The sequence below is a fragment of the Etheostoma cragini genome, chromosome 8, assembly GCF_013103735.1.
Source record: "Etheostoma cragini isolate CJK2018 chromosome 8, CSU_Ecrag_1.0, whole genome shotgun sequence".
Lineage (NCBI taxonomy): Eukaryota > Metazoa > Chordata > Actinopteri > Perciformes > Percidae > Etheostoma > Etheostoma cragini.
Window position 1 is genome coordinate 28,000,413 of NC_048414.1, and position 9,739 is coordinate 28,010,151.

General features: G+C 37.7%; 1 protein-coding gene across 2 annotated transcripts in view; it reads right to left on the minus strand.

Moving 5' to 3' along the window:
- Nucleotides 1–8,481, minus strand: part of LOC117948770 (CD209 antigen-like protein E) — a 15,354-nt gene extending 6,873 nt beyond the window's left edge. Inside the window, exons 1-7 of one of the 2 annotated variants that reach the window (XM_034878629.1) lie at nucleotides 8,252–8,481; nucleotides 6,864–6,953; nucleotides 6,324–6,359; nucleotides 4,730–4,798; nucleotides 3,627–3,760; nucleotides 3,349–3,449; nucleotides 2,871–3,256 (exon numbers count right to left, since the gene is read on the minus strand). In XM_034878629.1, the coding sequence (XP_034734520.1) occupies nucleotides 3,082–3,256; nucleotides 3,349–3,449; nucleotides 3,627–3,760; nucleotides 4,730–4,798; nucleotides 6,324–6,359; nucleotides 6,864–6,953; nucleotides 8,252–8,348 (702 nt within the window). In that variant the 5' untranslated portion in view covers nucleotides 8,349–8,481 and the 3' untranslated portion in view covers nucleotides 2,871–3,081. Of the gene's footprint in view, nucleotides 1–2,870; nucleotides 3,257–3,348; nucleotides 3,450–3,626; nucleotides 3,761–4,729; nucleotides 4,799–6,323; nucleotides 6,360–6,863; nucleotides 6,954–8,251 lie in introns of those variants that run through there. The other variant, XM_034878630.1, reaches the window with a different exon arrangement.
- Between the last annotated feature and the right edge of the window lie 1,258 nt (nucleotides 8,482–9,739).

The window sequence follows — 9,739 nt, forward strand, 5'->3', positions numbered from 1 at the left end:
AGGGTACCAAAAAAGTGAAGGATATATGAACAGACCTGGTAAAAATGGATCTCAGTTCAGTCTGTACCTGTGTGGTTATCTTTATCAAAAGTAATCATGTGAAAAATGCACTTTTCCAAAAAGATGCGTGCCAACGGCCCCTCACCATCAAGTGATGAAGTAACACTCGTTAAGATGATGTTTTTGGGCATTTTAAGCTAGTTTGCTAGTTTGATGGTGTCCGCCGGGCGCATGGTTCAAAAGGGTTGTTTTAGTGTCTACATTAAGTCATTAAAGTGAACCAAAACACACATGGCTTTGAGGGGGATTTAGATACACATCACAACAATATGTGCGGGTGTTGAGATGCAGAATGTCTTCTCTAAGAGATCTTAGATACTCCTGTCAAAACTGGGACTGGCTGTCTGATCCTTTTAAATGGTTATTTTAAATGATGGTTATCAGTTGTGAAAGTGAAAAAACTGTTTTTGTCTGGTCTTTAGGACTACTGCTTTTTCTTCCCTTATCTGTCTCCAGCCATGGTCATTTTTCATAACTAAGGCAAGCAGAAATAGGAAGAGAAGATTTCAAAACTATTATTCAGAGTCATGCGTGTTGCTAACACAATGTGGAAGAAAGTAAACCATAATGAATTTACTGCATTCAAAAGCATGAGAACATCACAGAGCCAACACTACAAACTTGTACCTCTCTATCTCACCACTTCCTACAGGTAAAGCGATCTTGATCTGACATTTATAAACAGAAATGCAACATGCATCCTTCTATCATACTTAATAAAATGAGCAAACACAAGAGCTTAAGCTGTGAGTGAAATGGTGCAGTGGAAATTAAAAACATAAGTTGAGATTTGTTGTACAATTTGGTTCATTTGAGTTGTAAGCCAGTTTTACTGATTGTATGTTTTTTGTGGAGTCAACACTGTGATCTGTAAAATGTTAATCCAAGGTGGAGTTATACAGCCTACTGTACTCAACTTTCATCTCTTTTTGTTTACTGTATATTATGGTCTTTAGTTAGAATTAGTCTTTGCAAGGTCCATGTTGGTGACCAGGTTGACCAGTTTCCTGCGTAGTGTGTATGATTGATAATTTATTTGGTGTTCCACATATGTGGAACTGTCATGTGTGTGTTTAATAGACAGAGGATCACTAGTGATCACTGATGCAGTTGGAAGAGAGCTAATGATACGGTATTAGATAGGGCTGGGCAATACATCAATATTTTATTGATATCATATATGACACTACATATCATCTTAGATTTAGGTTATGTAAATTGGTATGAGTGGAGTCTTTTCCTGGTTTTAAAGGCGGCCTTACAGTAAAGTGATGTCCTTACCTGAACTTACCACACTGTTCCAGCTGTTCTGGTTTTAGCCTTACTCTTCAAATACTTCTCACTGATGATTATTTATCAAAACTCTCAATGTGTAAATATTTTGTGAAAGTACAAAAATCTTGCTGCAATATCAATATTGAGGTATTTGGTCAAAAAAATTGTGATATTTGATTTTCTCCATATCCTCAAGCTCTAGTTTTAGATGAAGAGGAACCAACAGATCATTTTAGACTACCACATTTCTTCTGTCACTAAAACCTGGCTAGAGAGTAGAGATGACCGTCTTCAAAAGGGTGCAGACCTGGTGATTATCAACAGCAATGAACATGGCGGCGGGAACTAGGGGTGTGGAGGGTGATGCAGCACCCCCTAGCAAAAGGACAAATAACTACAACCATGATTAAATAAACAAAACAACAACATTTATTGTTAATAAATTGATTATTATAAAAAACCTAATCCCTTTCAGTAGAAAATCATTGTAATACATTTTACAATTGGGCGAGTAAGAGATGAACACATAATCTGATTAGAAGGAATCTGCTGATTTTGCTAAGAGCGAGGCGCTCCATCAGCTTACGCTGATAGTTGATGATGATGGTTTTATTTCAGTTAGACTAGTAGCCGGTCTCTATGTATGGTGAAGGGTATGTGATGATGTGGTGGGAGGGGGTATTTTAAATCCAAAGGCCAAGGGAACTTCATCAGGATGCATAGTTTCCTGATCCATGAGATAACTTGCCTTTAATAATAAAAATCTGCCTGCCTCTATGGGAATTTAAAATAGGGGCGGTGTATACTTATGCCCCTTGTATTTTAAGAAATAACATTTATGTATTTACAATACATTATTCATTCACAAAGAAAATTGGTGTCCTTAAAAGGTTGGATTTTTATTCGATATTCTGGATATTATTCTGATTTATGTTACTGAGATTTGAAGTTCAGGTATGATGATGTTATGAGCCAGCGCCGGCAACGTGGGCTATATCGTTGATGTTAGAGGATGTGTTGCTTTGTGTAAAAAGATAATTCCAACAGAACTGGCAAAATAAAGTTGCAATAGAGAATATAGAGTCTCTTTTAAGTGTGCAACAGTGACTAAATAATGAAATAGGATATATAAGATACTAAAATAACATCTTGATGGATCAGACATGTAATAATAACAAAAAATTATAAATCCATGTGTCCATATGATATATGTCCATAAATCAAAGTGAAAATAGAAAATAAACAAACAAATTACACGTTTTCTAGAAAAGACATTCTCTTGAATTAACAGCCCCCGTTCTTTCCTCCACATCCCTCCTTTTAACCGTTCCTTGAGATGTGTTAAAGAGGCTGCCTTCACAACATAATGACAAAGAAAACAGGTCATAGATAAACCAATGAGACGGGACTACACCCCCCGTGATGTGGCCAGACGCACACATATCCCCCCCCCCCCCCCCCCATAAACATTTATACATTCATTCAGCGAGCAATAAATCAAAGCATGTACTACATATGTATTTTTTTCCTCTTTCTTTTCAGCCAGAGCAGTGAACTGGTTGGACATTTGTTTCTAGATGTTAACAGGTCCCTTTACTGCAGAGCAAAGAACCAGGCTCCAGATTATCACACACCGAGCTGGCAAATCCTAAAATGCTGTTTTTACTCGAAATGATGTGTCTACATGAGCACATTCAGGTTGCTTTTGTGAAGATTTAAATTGTATCAGCAATATATTTATCATCGTTAGTTTTCTGTCTGGTGGGTTTTGATGGAGAGAAATGGACAGACTTTCCTTTCACAGACCCAAGAGTGTGATATGTAACAGGGGGAATCATTCAAGCTGTTTTCCATAGCATAATGAAATGTGTTACCACAGTTCTCCGTTTCTCTACCGTTAGGCTCATTAGTAGCCCAATAGCTGAAAAAAAAAAATTTGATCAGAGAACACAACCCAAGAAGCACAAGATAGAGATTTAGATTGAATGGACCAAATGGAAAAAATGTGTGAACCTTTCATTCAGTGGAGTCCCGTCCACCCATTTCCACGTCCCCTCTGTCTCTGAGTCAGTCAGGCCAATCCACATGACCTTCTGGAATTTTCTTATGAAATCCTTGTTTTAAAAGAGTCACAAACTTTAAACAATATAACAGAATCTTTACAACATTCACACTTATTGAACTAATTTCTATGTATCAGCCACCGTGTTGACGTTAACGTTCATTCAACAATTGTATTCTTTATTCTAAAATATGTCTGACAAAACACACACACACACACACACACGTACCTCTTCCTCTTTGCTGTTGATAATCACCAGGTCTGCACCCTTTTCAAGACAGTCATCTCTACTTCCTTGCCAGGGTTTCTCGATTGAAGAAATGTGGTAGAAACTACCGCTGAAATACTCCCATCGTCCTTGAGCTTAGTGAAAACAAATGTAAATGTGACAGTAGGCATAAATGTTGCATGAGGCCAGAATTATGAATCATATGTGAGCAAAACAGTTTACATCTAAATCTAAATCTATTGCACTATTCATTCTGTAGCTCATCGTCTTCTTCCTTTTGGACATATGCTATAACTTAGTATTGGAAGAATGGACAAGGAAGAATATTGTTGACATATTAGAAATGCAGAAGGATGTTTGTGACGGACTACATCTCTTGAGATTGACTGCATGGTGATACTGAGAAGCCCGCTCTGTAATGTGCTGTTGAGTTATCGGAGTTTGGAACAGACAGCAACATGATGATTATGTTGTGTCTCATTCACTCCAAACAGGAACTCTATTTACGTGTTGTATGTCCGTCTTCTTCCCAGTAAAACATCAACGTAACACAGAAGTGATCATAAAATAATATTTTCATACATCAGTTTCCCATACGTTCAGACCCACTTAGGTAGACAAAGTGTGAATCAAATCTTTTTCCAATTTAACGTTTTATTTCATAATCTAATTATTCATGTCAGACTCACAACTGTGTCCATAGATGGAAATACACTAAAGAAAAATATGTATATGTGTACAAACTACAGACTAATACATGTGTCACTTTGAATTTGAATTGAATTTGTGTCCAAGCTGTCATGCCAGTGTTTTTCAGACCCGTCAGAAATGTATCAGGGGCGGGCTGTTTTAATATTTATGCGGTAGGGGGTGGGAGGTCCACATAAACAGCGGGTCCCAGCATTCAGGAGCTCTTCTCCTGGTCAGTGCTTCAACCCACTGGTCATAGGTTGGCCTCGCTTTATTAACACTCCTATGTCTGTCTCTTTCTTCTATTTCTGGTGGATTAATGTTTACTGGAACTTTACATGTAAAATAATCACAGGCATTTATCCATTATTAGACTTTTAAACTCTGATTATTGAATTATTCATCACACTTACCTAAGTTATTCAGCTTCATCTTCAGGTCATCTCTCTCCTCAGTCAGGTTATTGAAACCAGCCTCAACATCTGAAACAGAATTCTCTACAAATGTTAGAGTAGCACAAGTTCTCTTTAGATAACAGATAGATAGATATCAGAAACTGATGAATGGGACTGCTGGAAATAAGAAGTGTGGATTACAATGTAGCAACTTATTACTATTCATTAAGGAATCTAAATTTATAAAAAAAGGCTTTGTTAGTTAATCCGCGTTGCACTTGATAGTGTAAATAGGGCAAAAACCAGAACAGCTGGAACAGTGTGGTAAGTTCAGGTAAGGACATCACTTTACTGTGAGTCCGCCTTTAAAACCAGGAAAAGACACCACTCATATCATTTTACAATAACCTAAATTTAAGATGAAATCTAGTCTCATGTAATGATATCAATAAAATATTGATGTAATGCCCAGCCCTATCTAATACCGTATCATTAACTCTCTTCGAACTGCATCAGTGATCACTAGTGACCCTGAGATGATGTAATTTTGAATCTCTTCCTCTCCACAAATGTAGAAACTGAATCAGAAACTGCTGATTTGCTGAATTGAATGTTACTGCATAGTAAATGAACTACAAGTGTATCAAATATATCATAATTTAATCTGCATGGTAGCCAGTTGCACGTCATAGTTTAAAGGGATCTGATCAACTCAAACCACCAACAGTGGATTATCATCTCAATCCTAGGCTCACATTGCCAGACCTATAACTACACAGGTGTGTAGGAAGGTCCGGCCCCTCCACAAATACACTACACACAGGATAATACACGGTCGGGGGTTGTTTGCATTTCTTTAACCAATCACAATCGTCTTGAGTGGCGCTGAGCTCTGGAGGCAGTGAATGTGTCTCTGCTAAATCCTCGAAACTTGTTTTAGTAAAAAATTTGCACCCAGAAAAAGAAAACGCCTCATACAGTAGTATATAAAGGCAAATGTTGTCATGAAGTAGTGGCAAATCCCAGGCAATCGGTCCTAAAGTAAATGCCAAGTCCTTGACTATAGAGGTATTTCCACACCAATTACATAGTTCATTCACTTTTACAGCTTCTAATAAGACTCTATGTCATCTAGTGTGCTGGGATCTAATTTGTGCTCTACTTAAAGTGTACTGGCTGACAAATATATTATAATATATAAATTTCTCTTTATTCCTTTTCTGGCCACTTGGGGGCGGAAAGCTTCTGGAACATGATAATCCACACACAATATGACTTTGTGAAATTGTCATTGGCAAAACAATTTCCTTTTTAGATATGAAACAGACACAGAGCAGCATTAATATTGATTTAGAGTAATGTATCTGTTCACATGATGAATTAAAGTCCCTGTTATCCACTCCTCTTTTAACTCTTTTCTGCTCTTGTTTGTCACTTTAGTATTGAGTTCTGCCTGAGAAATCCTCTCATCAGTCCTCACTGCCTGGATTTAAGTGGGATGTTTATATTATATTTAACACACATAACACCTTTATTTACCTTGCATGGACTTGCTGGACACCCCTTAAGATCTAAACCCTGATTAGTGGAGTAGTTTCATCATAGTACTTACCAAAGTTGGTTCTCTTGGACTCGCGTCTCTCTGAAACTGTCATTACGAGAGGAGAGGTTATCATTATTACAACAAAATCAGATTAATGGTAGTTTGAATTCCCCAAGAAATACAGAGCCGAGGTAGTATCTGAAGTATCTTTTATATAGACCTTAGTGGTCCCCTAGTACTGCATCTGAAGTCTCTTTTATATAGACCTTAGTGGTCCCCTAATACTGTATCTGAGGTCTATTTCCCCAAATTCAGCCTTGGTGCAGTATTTCAGCCACTAGAGCCACTCCCACAACGAGTTTTCTTTAGCATGTGCCATTTCTGAGTCTGTAGCTTTTGAGGAGGGGGGGGGGGGGGGGGGGGGGTACAATTACGCATAGCAATGTTAAAAAAAATGTGACATTTTCATGCCATGGGACCCTTAAAATGTATTTTTTCATTATGATTATGACATGATATGATTATCAATTTAATTTGAGCTGGTTTCTGTTTTAACTTTACTGTTATAGAAGTGAAATGCTAAATTATTAACAAGTTTAGAATACTCACGGAGTGAATGAAGAAGGAAAATGATTACAGCAGCTTGTATCACACACAGGATCCCAAGAATCACAACAGCAAGCCTGTACTGTTTAATACCTGTTTGTAGAACACACACACACACACAAATCTCAATCTTGTTTCAGATTACCTCACAGCACTAAATTTGCAATGTTGAAATATTGCTTTAGTAATGCTTTTGGACCTCACAGACTTTTGATACAGTGGACATGGCAGTTCTTCTCTCTCACTTTGAGCATTGAATATGCATCCAAGGCTCAGCACTTAAATAGTACAGCTCCAATTAACAAATAGGAACATCTCTGTCATGATTGGTGAACTATCCACGTCAACTGCTACTCTTTCTTGCAGGGTACCTCAGGGCTCAATTCTTGGCCCCATCCTGTTTTCCTTATGTATTTTGCGTTAGGCTTTTTTATGTGCAAGTGTAACCTATCATTTTAGTTTTTTTAATGATTTGCAAATGGATTTGCCTATGAACCCTTATGACACGTCACACTAAACTCTGTGCTTATTTGTATTAATTATATTAAGCTGCGGCTTTCTCAAAACTTTATTAATTTGAATGAAGATACAACTAAGTGTATTATCTTCTGTACTTCATACATGTCAAACTTTGAGTTTGGGAGCTCTGGCTCACGCATGAGGAGATACTCGGGGAACCGCGGTTGAGCCGAGACGAGTGGACCTGGTACTAGCAGTGGAAAAACACCATAAATGTCTGACAACAAAACCTCTTTAAAAGATCAGAAACCAGTCTGTATTTACATGGTTGCTTTATTTTGGATTAGCGAACGCAATTTCATGGATGTTTTTATGTTTATAAAATGATCTTACACTTTAACAGAAAGGTCCACCACCTAAGGAATCCTTTCCATAATCTTGTCAGACACTTAGAATAATAATCTAAGTCTGTCAAAACCAGCACATAAAGAAGGTACAATTGCCCTATAACTTTGTAATTTGTTTTGCTGAAAGCAGCTGGGTTCTTTCATTAGCTCTAATGCTGTAAATGAATGAGTTGTGTGTGTCTGTATGCACGGTTGGTAGCCTTAACTTGGATTAACGGAGAATTCCGGGTGATTTCAACACGTAGCTCTATTTTTTATTTTTATTTTTAGAGATCAATGAAAACAATCGATGCAGTCTACACTGTGATATCCTCCGGCTAGAGTTAGCACCCAACAGGCTTAAAAAGGGCAGGTTTTAAACTTGTTTTTAGCCTCTTAACATGCTCAAAATGGCATGTAGCACCATGTACAAGTATTCATTCCATGGTTAGGCCCTGGTAATGACATTTTATCTAACATCCTTAACATTTTTGCATTTTAAAACTGAACCTTATGAAGGTGAAATCATGTGAATTTCTTCCTCACCGGCTTCTGCAGCAGCCACTTTCCTGTCTTCACTCCTGGCTGAGGCATGAGGGACGTTTCCATATACACGATCCTCTCCCTGGTAAACCATCTTCATACTTTAGCCTCTGGAGACTGATGAAGGTGTTAGTCAAAGTGTTTTCTTTAAATGATGCTGATCTCTGATCACATTCTTTTTTATGTAACTCTCTGTGTACATAGTAACTCTTCTTCCTCATTTTTCAGTTCCTTTATTACTCAACTAACTGGCAGTAACGTAGACATTTGTAGCTCCCCCATTAGAGGAACTGTTAGATCTTAAAAACACTGTATTCATCTACACACAGTGGTTTTGCTTGATTGTAATTGTGTAAAATCAGAAACAACGGTGGGGAGGAGGGAGGTTGCCTCCGCTGAAGTTCATAAATACCTGACAATGGATAGGGCATTAACCAGCTTAAACTATGGGAACTTGCCAGATAACATACATAAATACTGTATGTATCAAAACTAATTTGGCTAGAGCTGCACAAGCTTTAGGTGGACCCCAGGAAGAACAGCTGTACCCATGGCCCCGGCTGGCGAATTTAATTGTTTTATTCTGGACCACTTATTAAGCTGCCCACTACTTTATTTAAACAAATATGAAAATGAAGTAAAAAAACAACAGGAGAGCATCCTAACCTATAGAGGCAGGCCCATTCTCCCATCCCAATGTATCACTGACTGTTCAATACACAGTACAAACAGTAACAAAGAGGATTGGGCTCGTTTCTATTCATTACCCTGTTATACTTTTTTCCATAAGGGCATGAATAAAAAACTAGATATAGCATGTACAAACGTTAAATGGAGATGAAGTAATGTTTTGAGAGCACATTGTTTCATGGAACGGACATCAGTATGAGTCAACTAGTTTCTTCCTCTATGTGACTTCCTACTCAATCTGTGAACTGTGAAGTAATGGGTTTTTGAGCTCTCACTCTTGACAAAGACAGGGACTAAAAAAGTAAACAGTTCACTGCTCAGACCACGCTGAACTTGACTTCACACCAAATATCAAGCAGACGCAGATGATGCAGCAAATGGAGGTATCTGATTATGTTAATGAGCCATCGAGACCAAAGCAGAAAGGCAGTGGGGATGCACATCAAACAGGTAATAACACACTTTATCAGTTGGTGGTTCACATCTAAGCTACTTTTAACAACAAAGTTCTACTTGTGTGATTTAAGCTGCTCTTATGCTGTTACTGAAAAAGTGTTACCTGTTATTCATCAATATCATCAATATCATTCATCATATTTCATCAAAACCACAACCTTTACCGAGTCTTAACCAAAGTGTTTTCATGGCATCATTTATATGAACACACACGAGGCTCAGGAGGTGAAGTCTAGGGGCTAACTTACAATTATTTTCATTGTCTATTAATCTGTCAATCAATTCTTTGTTTGGTCTCTATGATGTCCAGAAATAGTGAAAAACGTGGATCAGTGTTTCCGAAAG